The sequence below is a fragment of the Thermobia domestica genome, chromosome 1 (assembly GCF_964235325.1).
Source record: "Thermobia domestica chromosome 1, izTheDome1.hap1.1, whole genome shotgun sequence".
Lineage (NCBI taxonomy): Eukaryota > Metazoa > Arthropoda > Insecta > Zygentoma > Lepismatidae > Thermobia > Thermobia domestica.
Genome location: NC_137454.1, coordinates 301,371,104 through 301,390,495, shown reverse-complemented (window position 1 = coordinate 301,390,495; position 19,392 = coordinate 301,371,104). Strand labels below are relative to the sequence as shown.

At 35.0% G+C, this 19,392-nt stretch overlaps 1 protein-coding gene across 6 annotated transcripts in view; it reads right to left on the bottom strand.

Moving 5' to 3' along the window:
* Window positions 1–18,407, bottom strand: part of Cyp4c3 (Cytochrome P450 4c3) — a 156,185-nt gene extending 137,778 nt beyond the window's left edge. For 3 of the 6 annotated variants that reach the window (XM_081727012.1, XM_081727017.1, XM_081727010.1), the window contains exon 1: window positions 17,955–18,407. In XM_081727012.1, the coding sequence (XP_081583138.1) occupies window positions 17,955–18,156 (202 nt within the window). In that variant the 5' untranslated portion in view covers window positions 18,157–18,407. The remainder of the gene's footprint in view (window positions 1–17,954) is intronic. The other 3 variants (XM_081727005.1, XM_081727023.1, XM_081727021.1) reach the window with 3 other exon arrangements.
* Window positions 18,408–19,392: the final 985 nt, after the last annotated feature.

The window sequence follows — 19,392 nt, the reverse complement described above, 5'->3', positions numbered from 1 at the left end:
AGGTTTTCATTACATTTTCTGTGAGAATGTAATTTTTTCCTGCACAAGAGAATAAGAAATTCATTTTCTCCTGTTTGAAAATATTATTCGACAAATTTTCTCTATTTAAATGAAATGTGTTTATTTATTTTTACGTATATATCTTTATAATCCATAATTGTCAAAATAATTTATATTTAGAAGTTTCAATTACAAATTTTGAGCACTTTTTGCAGCAGCAAATATCAAATATAAGAACAAGCATTCAGTATTTTTATATTGAATTAAAATAACAGTGTTCATTTCATCGTCATGGCCCAATACTATGGACTTGAACTTGTAGTTTTAACAACGGAAAGTTGTGGAAAGCAAAATGAACCTTACAAATATGTCTAGAAACGTTCGAAGGTAGTATTTGATTCGCGAAATAACGCGAATACAGGCAATTTACCAGAATAACACCGAATTTCACCTAATACATGAATCAAATCGCGAAAAATCATTATTCTCTCAAAACTGTAGTATCTCAGGACCTTGAGATTATACTTCAGATGTGGTGGACAGTAGACACATTGACTTTCTAGACGGATCCATTTATGCTACTGCCCACTTTCTTTTCAGCAAGCTTTCAGAAACCTCAAACTTAAATTATAGATTTGACAAAAGAATACCTCTCAGATTCAATAAATGAAACTTTATCAAATGTAACTATTTGTGCCAAAGACAAACTTAACAAACAAGCAGACTTTGTACGTTGCTTCAGCAGAAACTGAATATTCTTATGGAAGCAGGACCTTGTAAAAAAATGTTTCAACTATTCCACGAGTTATTCAATCTTCTGTCCATTCTGAAAACGACTCAACACTAGAAATGCTAGATCGACTGAAAAATTGAAGAGGAATGAAGAGAATTCCACCTCAAGAACTAATGAAAGCCTATGTCTCTCTAAAAGACATTATAAGTTTATCGATAAAAAAAAAAAAAAAAAAAAAAAAAAACTGTGAATCTTGGGGAAACATTTGTGTACTTGGAGTTGTACATAAAGAGTTTGCTGTTTACGACATTCAAGCACTATTATTACCTGCCTCGAACGTAGAGTGAAATATTTATCTCGGAGTAAAGTAGTGTGTTGAGAATGAGAAGGCAAAAAATCTCTTAGTACAAAACTCGGAAGCACTTACAATTTTGCCCTATGAGAAGTAAGAACATAAAGAAACCGCATATTCAGTAAGAAGTGAAGTATACAAAAGTGTGTTCATCTGAAGTAAATAATTTAGTTTTGTTTTGGTTAGTTTTTGTAGAAATACAATTTGTGGTTCTGAATGTTTCTTTGTAAGTTGTAGATGGGAGGGATATAATGTTTTTCTATTTGTAAGTAAACTACACAAAATATTAAAATTATATTGTGTAAGTGAAAAATTTAAAGTGATTTCGAACGAATCATTTGTATATTTTTTAAAATCAGAATTCATGTGTGAAGCTTGTACTCATTGGTTAGATACCTGTATTGATGTAAGTATTTTTTTTCTGAGCCACGAAACAAATATTTCTTCGCAAAAAATAATACTGAACTCGGATAAAAGTAATAAAAATGAATTTAAGTATAAAACTAAACTATAAATTTAGGTTCACCCATGACACATTCTCTAAATTCTTATGCCATGTTTTTCCTCAAGAAATACCTACTTTTAAATTAACAGCATGGATCTGATCTCCGATACCTTATACTCCTTGGTACGGCTTTATCCATACGCCACTGAGTATTTCCTAAATGATATATTTTGTATAGCTACACAATTGACTATATTGAATACTTCCATTTTTAACTTCCTCAATCCCCTATAATTTCAATGATGAACTTTGCCTCATAACCGTCCCCATAAGCATCCCTGAATAATAATAATAATAATAATAATAATAATAATAATAATAATAATAATAATAATAATAATAATAATAATAATAATAATAATAATAATGCGGGTCTGAGTAGAATATATTTGCAGGGCACGTACGAAGAAAGAATTCTTAGATATCGTCCTTCTGCAATATCTTTTGTTGCCATTTAATCATAAAAATAGTAAAAGTAACAAAAAAATAACAAATTGTTCGTGCATCATTCAATATCTGTACACAAATACTGCGTAATTGAACACGCGACTATTGAGTAAACACGAGTTTAACAAACACGAGTAAAAATAATAGAACCTTGAATGTTAAAGATAAATTTAAGATAGATATAAAGTTTACTTTTGTTGGTGACCTCTGAAATTTATCCTTTCGCTTGCAACAGGTCTTTGCTGATTTGTAATGACGCATCCTGCAATATCTCACGATCACTGATAAAATTCTAACCCTGCAATTGCTCTCTAACACTTCATGGCATAACCAGATGAATCATCTCTTGGCAAAGCCTTCTAAATATTTATGTAATCAATCTTGCTAAATACTGTAAACAAGGTTTTTGTGCACACTACAGGAAGATCGATCAATAATAATAATAATAATAATAATAATAATAATAATAATAATAATAATAATAATAATAATAATAATAATAATAATAGGGTCATTCCATATGAAATTAACAAAAAAGCACATTTTTCCCCTCACATTTTCGGATTTTGATGATTTTTAGGTCACACGAAGATATCATAGCAAGATTGAAAAGTACCAAATTTCAACCTTCTAGGTTGATTAGTTTTCGAAATTTTACGGTTCGAAATTTCAAATTTTGGTCCAAAAATTGCATATATTAGCTTCTTTAATTTGATATATCTCGGCTCCTAATTAACGTACCAAACTAAGACTTACGTCATTGCAAAGCCATTGTTTTAAGTTTTTTTAAAGATATATAAATCAATGGGGATGTACTAAAAAGAATGTTCGAAAATTCGAATTTGAATTTTTCAAATTCAAATTTCTCGAAAAATGGCAATTTTAAATTTGTGAAAAAAATCTTATATGTAGGTTAGGCCTTTATAAAGATACGGTCAAAATATAATTTTGGGATCGTTATGGGATCGAGAGAGACAAATAATAGAAACGAACCGGGTGAAGTTCTTCCACCAGAAAACGCCCAGCCCGTCAAGGAATTATACCAAGTTGCTGACATTTCTAGGATTATGCACGCATAAAAGATTGTCTTTCAGTAAGAGACAGCAGTGGGAAGAAAGTTAAAATTTCTAAACGTCCTTTGTAAAATTTGTGGAAGGTATATCAGTCGTTTAAAGAGCGGTTTCTTTATATGAGCATAGGGTTTTTCAAATTTGCAGAGTTTCGCCCAAAAAACGTCGTTAGCTGGAGCTAATGGAACGCACACTGTTTGTGCGTTTGTATAACACATCGAAACGCGAAGTTAATGATAGAAAATGATAAGTTACAAACTCTCACCAATGGTTCCATAATTGGTTCGATTGCCGGCGGAAGCTCATGAGGTTCAGGTTCCACGTTAATCAGTAAGTCCATATCTCATATAGCCTAGCTACTCAACTCAAAATCAACTCAAAAATGGTCCCGTAATAACTTACAAAGATTGCCTACATCTCATAATGTGTGAACCTATGTCTGAGGACAGTTCTAAAAAAACTTGTTCTTCTTGCCCTGGAACTGACGTCATCAAAACTCTGCTGGAAGACACCCTACAGGAAAACTTAATCGAAACTCTGCATTTCCGTCAATGGTTGATAGATGTACGGTACATTACAAACTCTTCAAAAGCCATCATCAGAATTTATTAAGCTATTTTGTCATAAATCAAACGATCTTTATCACGACTTCATAGGGAAGCAACAACGTTTATTTTTCAACCATGTTAAAGGGGAAAAAAATTCTCAAAGTGAATTTGTTGTTGTTTTTTACTTCGTGGAAAATTATGACTTTGTTGTACATACAAGATGAGGCAAAACAGCTACCAGAGCTTTCCAGAAAAAACATCTCTTCAAAAGATTTTAGCTAAAGGTTAGTCTCTGCTTAAAGATGGGCTACAGTTGAGTAGTTTGAATAATTGCCAAATGTTACAGTGCAAGGAAAGTTCAGTGAACACATGAAAATCATGGGGAAAAACCAGGAATGTCCATCTATGTGCTTTTTCGGGTTCTTTGTCCTATCTGTTGGTGACTCTTGGTACTATTTGACTGTATATGCCATGCATACGTAGATGTAAAAATGTCCATGTAAAAAGGGTCAAAAGATGTAACTAACCCTATTCTTCTTATGCGGTTTTCAATATTAAATCGCAATTTTCTCGAAAATGCAGTTTTGTGACATTCCTTCTTTTTTTCCCTTACCCTTCATATAAGACATGTTTTCTTTATTCACACAATTTCCTTCGTAATTTGTCTCTCTCGATCCCATAACGATCCCAAAATTATATTTTGACCGTGTCTTTATAAAGGCCTAACCTACATATAAGACTTTTTCACAAATTTAAAATTGCCCTTTTTCGAGAAATTCGAATTTGAAAATTCGAATTCGAATTTTGGAAAATTATTTTTAGTACATCCCCATTGATTTATATATCTAACTCACAAAGTACTTCTTTATGAATTTCAACCAATGCTTTGTATAAGTATGAGTAGTCTTACAGAAGTCTACGTGCGTCCGTTCGTCTGTGTATCGACAGGTATGGTAATAAGAGATAACAAGAACAAATATTTTATTCAGAATGGACCATGTTGAAACGCTCTTGTAACGATGAAAACCTAATAGATAAAAAAAAAAAAAAAAAAAAAAAAATAGCTGAAATTTTTGCACGAAGAAAATACCGTCAGGGCAAGGGTGTAGCCTTCAGGTTTATCTAGAAGGGGCCCGTCTTTTTTAAGGAAAGCCAGCTACAATGTACAAAGCCAAAAAAAAAAAAAAAAAAAAGTTACAGCTAATGATTTTAAGTCCTGAAAAAAAGGGAAAATGTTAGTTTCCGTCCGGAAAACTAAAAACACTGTCTTCTTAGCTTTTTTTTTTTTTTTTTTTGGTTCCTCTATAAATATTGCGTACCAGGTAGTTTTTATTACGCTTAACCAAGAACTACTGACCCGGACCAAACGTTATACCTTTGTGTATGTGTACATACAGTTGCGCAACCCAAAGTTTGATTGCGTATATCTTTTGATCTAAAAGCGATAAAGACCTGAGGCTTGAAATAAACGTAAGCATGTTCTATGTAGATGTTTTTGAGATCATGACCAATTCTGGAACTTGTAACGTTTTTGTGTAGTAACGAAAGAAATTACCGTAAGTGTAAAATTTTAAAATAATAATAATAATAATAAAATGTGCAAAATGAAGAAAATCGATATTTAATTGCAGAAAACTGATTCCTGCCGGTGAATTCCTGTGTATATGTACAGTATGCATCAACATTTATCCATTGGTGCGAAAATGTGACAAGGTGATGCAGTGTTCCCATATAAAAAGGCTATTTAATGCAAGTCCGTAAAATGGGTGTTTTTTGACAGAAACACGGCCCCTGGCAACACTGTTGTCATAAAATTACTGCAGCAGGTGTGTTTTAGGTTAATTAATGATAAACAATGAGAATTTGATAAGAATTTTCATGCAAAAATTGGCAATAAATTTGCTATATCGATTCCCGAAAACAGAAATTTCGAGAACAGTTAAAAATCTATCCATGCTTTACAGATGGACTCGAGCCCAGGCAGCAAGTAGTTTTTATTAGCATAAAATGTGAAGATATGAAGCTTATCTTTAGCAGCTTTGAGACATTTCGCTGTTTATTATTAAATATTCAAGAATTAGTCAATTTATCAGTTCAGAAGATAATGCAACGTTCATTTATTTTTAAAAATGCCTGTTTCACATTATCTAAGGTATACCTAAAAGTAGTTAATTTGGCCTAATATTGAATGTGTTAGTTACATCCATGGGCGCCCGAATAACATTTTCTAAGAGGGGGGCTCAAATCCTGATTGTTATATTACGTTTGGTATTTTTTTTATTTGCATTAAGAAAATCTTAAGAAATTTAATACATTTTCATGAGCAAGGGGGCTCGGGCCCCACCATGCCCTCCTTTTCAGGCGTTCATAGTTACATCGTCGTGTATCCTGTTTATGTAATACACCCATCTTCTTACATACTGGCCCCCGCACGCCCCCATATCTTCGCTTATGTGAGGGGACGTTAATTTTTTTAAAAGAAAAAGAAAGAAAAATGAATATTGATACAGAGATTGTGCAGAAAAAATCTGTTATCAAATGAGTAACAACTCTTGTAAATGTACATACAAACAAAAGTGAACTTATAAGAACATAATTGAACCGAAGACCGGTTTCGTTGTAGCGATAACCATCGATTATGTTGTTTGTAAATGCTATTGATGTACAAGAGTGTGTTGCAATCTATTGACAGCAACATAACAGTGTTTTTGGTTTGGAAATACTCGTTAAAGAGGTTTGAAAAAGTTATTATATAACATTTTCAAACAAACAGAAAGAAAAAAACAAAATCAAATCATTATATATATATATCTCAAAATTTATTACTATCATCGATTATTTTCTTCAACGCAGAATTCTAACTGTCCTGTATGCTATCAAAACCAGAATTTCTTAACTTCAATGGCGTGAGTATCCGAATTATTACTAAAATATGCATTTGAATATGTAAAAATATAATTACATAAACACTCGTACCTTAAAACGTATACCTGTGTGCATCAGACGCTAATGCCTTATAAATGCTTCAAATTCATATTGACTTATCGTTTTTGTCAACGAATGTCGTGGTATTTCTTAATTAGAATCTATTATTCTGTTTGAATCATTTTAAAATCCGAATTAGAACTATTATTATGTTATACGTATACATTCGTCCGCCCCGTGTTACTGTAAATTTCGTACATACAGTAAAGCCGCTACTAAGTCATGTAAATTTATTTTATGTAAATAGAAGTAGGGATAAGTAGTGTTGAACCAGGGGCGAGCCCCTGGCGCCTGATGGACCCATCTTCTGAGTTATCGCCGCATCACTAGGTACCGATTCTCTAAAGCATCGTTCAACAAATGCAAACTTACAAATCCCACAGATCGAATATACATTCAATTTTAGCAGTTATAATTGGAAACATTTAAATGGAGTATGTTTAAAATTACTGAACTATGTAATTATTGTTAGGATAAGGTTTGGTAACAATTCAGATCTCAATTGTGATAACTAGTAGTAGCGACATACCGTATGCGGCGCAACTCTGGATCAGTTATGTTTATCACCGACCATGTGGGCCAACTGTAAAGCTTTTGCTTCCACTGAAGTCGACGGTGACATGCTCAGTGCCCAGCCAATCATTCGTAGGAATAGGTAAAAACAAAGATAATAGTTCAATTGTTCACAACAATAACATTTACAGCTTAAGTTTGGTATCAAATTTGCCTTTATTTCTGTAAAATGAATCATTGTTTATCTACCATTATTCATCGTCAGTCATCCTGCACCATTCTCATCATTTTTTACATTAAATTCGCTATATAACAAAACAATTATTATAATAATTCAGTGATATGAGTGAGTTGGACCCAGCTCTGTACTTAAAAATACAAACTCTCAATTGAGATTACGAATGAAAAATCGTTGTTGACTTTTGATTTCTTGGAGCTTAACGTTTTTTTTTTTTTTTTTTTTTTTTTTTTTTTTAACCAAGATATCAACCATAAATCAATGAAGGGAGGAAAGTCCAGCGATATTTTTTCTAGGAGCAAATGAATTCTTCCCTATAAATTATGAATATTAGATGGAGATAATCTAATACCTAGAATACTTACAAAAAATCTTTTTTTTTTCCTAAAGGGTTAGTACTTCCAGTAGGTGAAAATGTCAGAATACATATGGAGAAAAAGTTCTACAGTTTAAAAGATGGGATTCGAACTGGAGAGGCTTTCAACGCGAGGCGAGCCCAGCTTTTCTGTAGAAATGATAGTGACACAAACTACTTAGCTATAAGGGACTTCATATATTTGTTGATGAATGCTCATGTGTTTATAAGCATCTTTTGATGATATTTGTTATTTTTGTGACATACTCTGTTCTTCATCATCAGACAGAAAAATCATTTTCAGTTTATTGCTTAGGATATTTTGTAAGCATGCAAGATGTTGGGTTATTTGTGGGAAGAAACCCTAAGCTATTTTTCTCAAACAAATAAAATACACATAATCCTAAAAATACAGATCAAGGTCTGCCACTACGCTCAGTTTGATTTCTTCTTCCTTCGAAAACATGACCCAAATTTTGACCACTCATAACTTGGGAACCACAATTCTGTGCAACATGAAATTTCATAGCACTCCGAGATCTACCACCAGTGCCGGATTTACGTATAAGCTAAACAAGCTATAACTTAGGGCCTCACTCTCTTGGGGGTCCTAAAAATTAAAGAAAAATAACTGGATGTACATTTCCAATACAACGATACGTTGTATACGTTGTATATTTACTACTTGTAAATCTTTACTACTTGTAAATATTTAGTACTTGTAAATATTTACTACTTGTAAATATTTACTACTTGTAAATATTTATTACTTGTAAATTTTTGGGGCCCAGAGTATTTTTATATATGTACTAGACTGATTATGCCATTTGAAGAAGAAAAGAAGTATGTTAAATAATTATATAAGATCGATAAAAAGAAAGATGTTTATATGTTTGTATATGTTCTAAATAATATGATTTTGGATATGAGGTTGTCAGGGGCAACCAGAATCATGATGTAAATAAATGGATGAATTGCAGCAGAGGAGTTATCGTTTTCTTAAGGCTCAATAATAATCATAAAGAACCAGAATAGCGATTTTATCGTCTTACCAAAATATAAGGAAAACAATAAATAAAATAAAATCTAAATATAGAAACAATCTTTTGCCTTGTATAATCTCTTTGTTTCATGAAATATCACTAGTTTCCTCATTTCTGTATATAGGGTGCCTACGTTGATCTGGGCACATAAAGGGCCCCATTACTTTAAACAACTTAGGGCCCAGCAATCCTAAATCCTTCACTGCTACCACTATGTCAAGTTTGACACCAATCGGATCAGTTCGGTTCAGTTGAACTCGTACGATATACAGTGTCCTTGAATTTTTTTGAAGCAAAAAAATCAAATGAGGGACGATAAGTAAATGGAAGTTTCCTATTCATTTTTCTGACTAACATAGACATACCCAGGCCTCCATATTAAGAGAATAACCAAGTTTGTCTAGAGTAGCTACTGCTGAAGTAATTAGATGATGACAATCTATTCTTTGAACTGAAGGGCTTTTTTGTTTCCTGAAGTTTAGATTCCATATGTGACTACATTACGATAGAAAAGATGGTACTCTAAAAAAATACTGAACTTCTGCCTAATGTCATAGTTAGTGCAGGATCCGGATGATTAGTTGGGATCTTTCCTACCGTTACTCCTGTAAAACGTCTGCGTGCTTTAACCGTCTACGTAACTATATTTCTCAATAATTTTACGGCTGTGTTTATCCTTAGTATTTTTTCAATTTTCAAACTTAAAGTGTTATTTCTCCAAGATATTTTCAGAGGCAATCTTCTTCCACCGAATTCTTGAAATGGCAAATATGTTTCATTTGTGTCATACAGGGCTATATATTAAAAATAATTGGTGCCTGCAGATTTCCTTTTAGAGTGAATGAATTTTTTTCAAAGAGGAAACATGATGTGGCTCTGAGCTATAAGACTAAGAAGGACCTAATTGCTTGAAATTTTATTGAAAATATTATATTTATGTTTTATTTCAAACATTCAGAAGGTCACAAAGAAAATCATTCACCTCTTCGTATGCAATCAGGATTTTTTTTATCAACATCAACAACACAATGTCCAAACACTATGGTAGATAAGAGTTCAACATAAATTTTAAAACCCTGTTTGAGGGTAAATATCTTCCCTGCTCCACATACACGTTTGATTCTGCCAACGCATAACTTTCTGTTCAAATGTTTTACTCTTTCAAATATGTTGATTTTTTTAAAAAGTTTGTCGTTTTTTTTAAATATAGAAATAGACCCTAGGACCTACAGGCAAAAGTTGTTTTATTTTTTATTTATTTTTTTAGGAAGTAAGTTTTGCTTCCTTTTTTCAAATCTCAGAAAATGACATAAACGGAAAAAGAAAAATTATCTCCAAGGAAACTGGTAAACTATATGGAATTGATAGTAACAAAGCGCACTCGGAAGTAGGCGAAGTAGGAGTGAAATATACGTATTTTTCTAGCACTTTACTAGTTGAAATATTTCTTTTGTCTTGCTTACTTTAAGTTATCAGAGATGCGATTGTGCCATTAATAAGGCATTTATCCATTATACGTTGGTTGTAACGCGAAAAATGAAGAATGTATTGCAACAAATATAACTCGATAAGACGCTATCAACAACTAGAGTGCACAGCGAAAGCACGACTAGATCATGGGCAGGGGGGGGGGAAATGGGCCACAGAGGTTATTTTGACCACCCAGGATCTGAAAATCTTCACTTAGATCTTTGTTTGGATATCTGACAACGACATACACATACCAAAACATTCCCTTCCACGGCAACTCGCGAGTATGATCCATCCAGCAAACAAGCAAAAATTTAAAATGTACGATTTCTCCTTTGAACTCTTATTTTTTAAAAATGACAAACTTCGTTATCATTGAAAGCAACTCTTTTTCTTATATTGTGAATTGAACATGTTTGTTTTATTATTTTAATAATAATAATAATAATAATAATAATAATAATAATAATAATAATAATAATAATAATAATAATAATAATAATAATAATAATAATATGTAGGTATGTACATGATATGAGACGAACATAATTTACGTGACGAGGTTTGAAACAAAGCAAGATCTCTCCGATAGAAACAGATACATCACTTGCACGATTCAAGGCGGATTTTCATGCCCGCGTTAGAACGGAAGCATCACATGTAGCGTATTCACCGTAAATTATTTTCGTTTTCATACATCCGTGCGTGTATTGCGCCAAATTACTACTCCCTAGCTAATGCGCATGCGTAAAATAGAAAGTTTGCGACTTCCGCCATGTTAGTCAGTGAATAAAATAGTGTACGCGCGCTACTTCCGTCAGAATTGAACAAATTTCTACTCTGACGCGAGTGTAGCGCGCCATCTCCGATGCGTGATTTCATTGGCTGTTTAGCACAATCGCTCGCAACTCACGGAGGTAAAGGACACATGAAAATCCGCCTTCATTTTCAAGACGAGACAAGCTCAACTCCTGTCTCGTGCGAATCACTACTAATACATTCGTTAATTGCCAACGTTATATGTTTGATTTTATTTATGAATTTTGTACTTTTAATTTTCCTGATCCTCTAAGTACAGTAGAACCCCTCTCGTCCACCCTTGACTGGTCTACCACGCTTGATCCGACCGTGTACGAGCCGAACTTGTCCCGACTCGTCGGTGAGTCACGAGGCATATTGTTGTTTACTTGCTGTAGCTGCATATCCGCTTAAGTGTTTCGTCATCTCTTGTATCGTTTCTTTCGTTGTGCGTGTTTTCTGTACTGTACTGTGCAGTTTTAGTGGTTATTGTTCGTTTGTTTTTAATGTAGAGAATAATACAGTCAATTTTTTAGTACAGATATTGTTTATTTTACTGTAAATCCATATTTTTCTGTATTTTCTGATAATCCGACCTTCTTTGCGTTCCGACCATACTCCCAGTCCCAAAGGTGACGGAGTAGAGGGGTTCTACTGTATAGTTGTTATTTTGCTCCGACTCTCATTGCCCTCAGTTATTATAAATTGACTATCACCGCCATAAAGGATTATGAATTTTCCTTCATCGACTACTAATCCAAATAAACTAAATCTAGCTAGAAGTAAGCTAAATTGAAAAAAAAAAAACTAGTTTGCAACAACATTGTAACATACAAAACAATGCAATAAATAAATAAAATCCGTAATAATAATAATAATAATAATAATAATAATAATAATAATAATAATAATAATAATAATAATAATAATAATAATAATAATAATAATAATAATAATAATAATAACAATAATAATAATAGAGATGCAAAAAAGCCGGCTTTTTTGAATCGATGGTTTTTTTCACATAAAAAGCCGGCTTTTTTGAAAAAAAACGAGAATTTTGGAAATTTTGGCTTTTTTCATTTTCATGATTTTTCTATCTAAATAGCTTTCTTATAGTATATTCTATACTTAGATAAGAATTCCACGACCTAAATGCCATATTTCGCTCTAAAATTCACCATCAAGATGGATGGAGCACATGTTTTACGAATTAAAGCTAACATGAAGAATGTAGTATTTGAGGGCAATTTTAGAGGCTATTTAACTTTATTTTAACTTTTGAGTTATCGATATTTTTTCTTCTCGATATCATTTCAGTTTGTCGTCTGTTTCATTTCTAAGAGCTTAGTACTCTAGCTTCTAACGCAGAAGTTAAACTTACGTTTTTCTATATATCCGTCAAAGCGTACGTTTTTCAATATATCCGTCTAACCGTACTTCCACATTTCTGTTATACTGTAGCTGTGCAACGATTTAGCAATAATTTTCCGGATACAACCTTGAATACTAATTTATACAAATAATCACTAGCGGATTTAGAAACGTACTTTGGGACGGGTTTCTCTGATTGTTTCATTTTCTAAAATCTCCTAATTTTATTTGGGAGGAGCTTGAAGTTTATGAGTACAGGCATAACTAATACTGTATTTCGTTTCGTTTATATATTTAGCGATAATCTTCCGGATACAACCTTGAAAATCATTTTATACTGAGAATCAGTGGCGGATTTAGAAAAGTATTTTGGGAGGGTTTTTTTCTTACTAATGTTTAGTTTTTCTAAACATTCGTAATTTTTATTTGACGGGAGCTTAAAGTTTATGAGTAAAGGCATAACTAATAGATATTTCGTTTGTTTTAGACATTCCGTAATTTTGGGGAACAGGCTTCAGTCCGAAAGACCGCCCCCCCTAACCCTCGCAAAACCGTCACTGCTGGTAATTAGTAGTAATAACGATTTAAAAACAATAAGAAATGAAGTCAGCCAACTCACAGTACACGCACTATTTCTACTTCATAGATGGAATGAAGAAAAGTTTTGTCAGAATGGTCGAATGCTGAGTTGAATTCCGGACTTCTCGATAGAAGCACAAAAGCTCCAGTCAATCATATTTGTTGTGCAGTTGTATTTATCTTAACTTAAATATATTCCGTAGTCCTTTTTGTGTGTGTGTGTTGGTGGGGTGGGGAGAGTTCCATAATGATATGAAGGGTGTGAGCCAAGAACATGATAAGTAACAAATTTTCAATTGCTGAGTTACGCAGCATCAGACAGGCAGCAACGCATACCGCTTCGTTTAATCCCTCATGTATAGACTTATGTGAAAAATCAGCTTTCCGACTTTCAAAATGGATTGTGCAGCAGAAAATTTCTAATTTCTTAAAATAGTAAAATTATGGGTTACCATGTTCTTACAGGGTTTGTATGATAAGTAATGAGACCAGGTCTGGAAACATTGTTTTATTGATCTGATCTGTACAGGGACTTAAAAGCTTTCGAAGTACTCTCCTCTTGCGTCGATGCACTTCTGCAATCGATGTTTCCACGCTGCAAACGCCCCCTGGAAGTCAGCAGCCGGCATGTCCTTTAGAAATGTGGTCACGGCTGCTTGGATGGCTGTGACGTCTGCAAAACGGGTTCCTTTCAAGCGTGGCTTCAGCTTCGGGAAGAGGAAGAAGTCGGCCGGGCTCACATCTGGGCTGTAGGGTGGTTGTGGAAGGACTTCCACCCCAATCCGGGTCAAAAAGGAGGTCACTAAGAAGGCGGTGTGGGCAGGGGCATTGTCGTGATGCAACTTCCACCGGCTAGCGATCGCCGGTCTTTTCCGCTTGACGCTCCTGTGCAGTCTCTCAAGGACTTGTTTGTAGAAGGCGGCGTTGACGGCTTGTCCTTGGGGTACAAACTCCTTGTGGACCACCCCCACATTGTCAAAAAAAACAATCAACATTGTTTTCACCTTTGACTTCGACATTCTGGCCTTCTTGGGGCGCGGGGACGCAGGAGTGTGCCACTCCGCGCTTTGACGTTTCGTTTCAGGGTCGTACTGGAACACCCACGACTCGTCACCTGTTATGACGTCATCTTCAAAGTTAGGGTCACTGTTCATGAGGTTCAACAGTTCCTGACAACAATCAACACGTCGTTGCTTTTGTTCGTCAGTCAACACTCGCGGCACCAGTTTCGCACAGATTTTTCTCATTCCCAATTGTTCCGTCACAATCTTGTGCACTGTTGTGTGGTTCATATCGAGTTCATCAGCAATCAATCTCAACGATAATCGACGGTCTGAGTTCAGGAGATCCCTCACTTTTGCCACAGTTTCGTCCGTAGTCACTGTTGTCGGGCGTCCAGCCCTCTCCAGATCCTCAACGCTTTCCCGGCCGTTCCGGAACGCACTGTGCCAACGAAACACCTGGGCTTTGGATAGGGCTTCCTCTTTGTAGGCCTCCGTGATGAGAGAAAGCGTCTGAGTAGCCGTTTTCCCCAGGCGAACGCAAAATTTGATCGCATAACGCTGTTCGATGGAACCCTCCATGTTTGTTGATTTTCCGCCGTGACAAGAATGTTCACAAGGGCTTTGTCCAAGGCTTGTCCGCGCTCCACTAAGGCTCGGAGCCAACTGACGCGCGGTGCGTTGCTTTGCTCGGACCCCCCCCCTACATCCTCCATCACCGACAAACCCGCTCCAGCGACACGCGCGCCGCGGCGCGGCGAGTCTCATTACTTATCATACAGACCTTGTATCTCACACCCTTCATGTTCAATCCCTCTTGTTAAAAATACAGAAAACTTGAGGACTGAATAAACCGTGATGGTGCTTATATAAAACTGTAGAATTTCAAGAATATACAAAACCAAAAGCTCTAGATGTGCAGCTTTTAAGTGTATCATATAAATCTAAGTATTTTTCTTATGTTTTATTTTAATTTTATTTTGTTCCAAAAAGAGGGTATGGAATATTTTGAAGTAAAAATACTACATAGAATTTTGCTACTTATTTGAGTATTTTTTAAAAAGAAGTATATACTTTTAGGGTTGGCTGGTTTACACCAGCTGTTTTTCTTCTTTTTTTTAAATAAACAACTGGTTTAAACCGAAAAAAAAAATAAAAGGTACGAAAGATGCGAATCGTGTGAACTTCATGGTGATGTTTCCATACATCAAACCATCTGCATTAGTTTTATTTCCTTTTCACCTTTTAATCAAGGTGTCCCATGTTCAATTCTCGGTCGAACCACAACCCTTCTTTCATGCGTAAACAAAGTAGCGGTTCGGATGTCACTTTAAGTGAAAGTCTTCTCCTTGATAACCTCGGTATTACGTAAGGATGTTAAGCCTGAACATACGAAACGAAACTAAATTGTATATTTCTGCATGCCTGAATGCCTGTTGTTTTATAAAGAAGCCAAGGTTGCTTAAATATACTGATATAAATTGACAAAAGTGAGCCGCGGTGGCTCAGTGGTAGAGTGTTCATCTCTGGTGCTTTGGGTTACGGGTTCAAACCCTGCTCCCGCCAAGTGAACTTTGTGGTAGACAAACACCGTGTGAGTGGGTTTTCTCGGGGTTCTCCCGTTTCCTCCCACTTTCTTCATTTCATTCATCTCTCATCATCACCGTCTCCTTTAGCCTAACCGGCATAACCGTGGGACGTAAAACTGAAATATTTCATTTCGTAATAACACGAATTCCCTGCTTTTAATCGACATTTAATTTCTTCGTGAATATGGTTTTCGTCTGTTAATATTGATCCTAGATATTTGAAAGTATCCACTTTATCAAAAGTATTATTTGATATTTTAACATCCATAATTTACTGTATTACTATCCATGTATTTAGTTTTCTCTGCATTTACTTCTAAACTGATGTACCTACAAGCGTTTAATAATTATAATAATAATAATCTTCGTATACTAAATCATGAAATTATTATCATTATAAGTTAGGTATTATCAAGAAATACCTGTTGAATTCCATTATTTCTTTACATTTATAGGTTAAGTAAACATCTAAATTAAAAATGATTTCTGATAATAATCAATTTGATATCGCTTATCAAAGAAACATAATAACTAGCATACTTTCGAGACTATGCTTAAAACAAATACAGTGAAACCTATATAATCTGACCACTCTTTGTTGTACAGAAATTATTCAACTTATGTATATTTTCTCTTCAATTGACCAATTTATTCATTTCTTTATTGAAGGAAATTGCAGATACAAGCGTGGGTGTATTTTGCTTTGGAAACAACACGTTTCCTTCTTCTCATAATGGAAGATGAGAAAAAAAATCCAACGAAGCCAATTAGGCATAGGCACAGCCAGTGGCGTATTTACGATTTTGTTTCGGGGGGGGTTGCTAACTTTCGGGGAGGGGGCTTTGCTTGAAAATGTGAAAATTCTGCAAGATATTTCATATACTTTACTATAGTAAGTAAGATTTCGGGGGGGGGGGCTTAAGCCCGGAAGCCCCCTAAATACGCCACTGGGCACAGCCTAACTAGAGGAGGACCAGAAGGATCAGGCTTTCCCAGAAAACTATTCATGTATGCGCCAATCCTCGTGGGACAAGGGAGCCCATCGCTCCTGAAGTTTGCTTGGGTCGACGTATTTGTATTAAAATCGTCATTGATATTTTGTTATATATATTATGCCACCAAAATTATAGAGAAATCGGCGCCATTGACTATGGACCCGCCTAGAATACTGTTGGACTACAGGGAAGATTCTTTCAGTTCTAATAGTATTCTACTATCACTTAGGTTTTCGGGACTCGAACACTCTAACCCCTCTGACTATGCCACTGTACAGGACCATCTGATTACAACGTAAGAATTCTAATAATAGCGGGGTAACATCTGTCATTTTTAAGCCATTATTCTTAATACATTTTAAAATCATTATTTATATTAATGTATTATTCTGTTTTCTTAGGGTTGGTTAAAATTTAGGGTCTTTTTTCAGCATTAATAGCAGTTGTACTACAGTTTAAGATGGAATACAAAACACACACATGAGCTCCTTCGTGGCTAAGCGGTTAGCGTACACGTTTTTGGCATGGGAGACCCGGGTTCGATTCCTGACGGGAGCTTATGTAGTTCGGATTCCACGTTAATCAGTAGGTCCACTTTTCCTATATTGTCGTTGCTGAACGGGATGTTAAACTCAACAAAACACATATAGCAGGTTTCTCAAGCTGTGGTGCGCGTATCACTGGTAGTACGAGAGGCTCTGCTGGGTGGTAAGTACAACCAATGGGAAAGGTTGAGAACCCCTGCCGTAAAGCGTTCAAATTTGAAGGCTCCCCCACCGGGAATCGAATCCGGACCCACTGAACCAAATGTGCGCTCGCTAACTAGACCAGTGGAGAGGGCTTTTATTAAGGAGAACCTGACTTCAACAGCTTCCATGGATGCTATGGTACAGCTAAGTACTCATGAACTCGATAAAATTGTAGTATACCGTTGTATCTACACTGTTTCGCACAAATATAGCAAGTGCCAAGTTACAATGTGGCCAACTTAATAAATTTTACTACATTATAAAAACTATAAAATCAAAATATTGCTGCTACAAGTAAATAAAAATGAAACAATTACTCTAAAACTAACATGTTTGAAAATAATTTCAAAGCATTTTCTTAAAATTACACTAAAAATTACTCGTATTCATCATGTATACAAAAATTACCTTGATACAGTTAACATAAATATACCATTGCAGTGCTCCCAAACATACCGTAAGCATTTGCATTCCCCAAGCACATTGACTGTATACAGTTTTAGCATGCTTGCATCCCTACATTCCAACCCAGATACATAATTCATGCCCAAAATACAGTTTCATATACACAACTGTAAACTAGAAATAATTACATATATTGAGTACTTACCATCGTGTTCCACATTGATATCAATGGTGTTGCCTATAAGAGGAAGTGCTGGAGGGCCAGGAATTTTTTCTATCAAAGTTACAAGACGCGATTTCCTCCATCTATGGTAGTACAAAATTAAAGACGCTAAGATTATAAGAAGAAAAGTTGTAGGACTAAAATATTGAAGAACATTTCGAAACACACTTGAACTCCAATGCATCTTTCCTTCCAATGAAGTAAGATACTTTACTTAAAAAATAAATCAAGCTAGTCAAAAGAGCGTCAAAATGTTGTTTATGGTTTTTCCCAGCTTTTCCTTTATGTGATATAACGAGACGAGTATGTCTTGTTTATTGTGCAGAGTCAAAACCAGTTGGTGGACTGGTCAACCACAGAAATCTCAACAACAGCAGCTGAAGGAAACGAATCTCACACTTCTTTTGTTTTTAACTTCGCAAGACTCTCTTAATATTTTTAAATTTAATACAGAAAACTGTTTCCGACAAAAGGTCAAGTGTTACTTGCGACCTTCCTGATAACTTATTTATCGTTGTTTATTATCGCACTTCTTTTTTTTCAACTTCGAAGTTGATAAGTTTAGTACGATGACTAATGAGTCATCATGAAAAATCCAAAGTTTTAAGTTTTCTTCGACTTTATTAAAAGAAAATCTTTTTAATCATTTTAATTACATCTTTTCATTACTATCTCTTCCTGGCCATCTTACGAGTGTTAGTCATTAACTAATGTTCTTTTTCATTTTTTTTATAAAGAAAAAAGAGCAATGCTCCTGTTACAACAAAATATTTTTAGAAGAAGAAATACGACAGTTCGCTATTAAGGTAATTTTTGTTACACAAAAGTTTTTTTTTTTCTTTAGGGTATAGTGTTATACTAAAAAAAATCGTAAATTCGAACTCGGTAGACAACTATTTATAAGCAGAGCCATCTCGTCGGTTTGAGAGAGGTAGCGATTGCTCAGTGGTAGAGCGTTCACCCTTGGTGCGTGGGGTCCCTGGTTGGCTCCAAGCTCGCGCCAAGTAGAATTTGTTCTGGCCAAATACCGTGTGCGTGGATTTTCTTATGGTTCTCCCGTTTCCTCCCACTTTCTTCATTCCATTATTTCATTCATTTCTCGTCATCACCGTCTCCTTTAGCCTAGCCGGCATAACCGTTGGACGTAAAACTGAAAGATTTCATTTCTTCGTTGGTTTGGGGAGTCTGGTATGGGGACCGCGATGGCTGAGTTGTGCCCTCGCCGCTGGTCTAGTGGTTAGCACGTGAGGTTCTGGTGTACGTGGTTTTGGGTTCGATTTCCAGTGGGAGAGCATATGTGGACTTTCACATGTCCTCGATATTTCTACATGTTCGTGTCCATTTCGTGTCGTCCCTGTCGAAGTTTTGTTAATTTCTATTTACTTATTTATCCAATATATATATTCGCTAACTTGAGTTT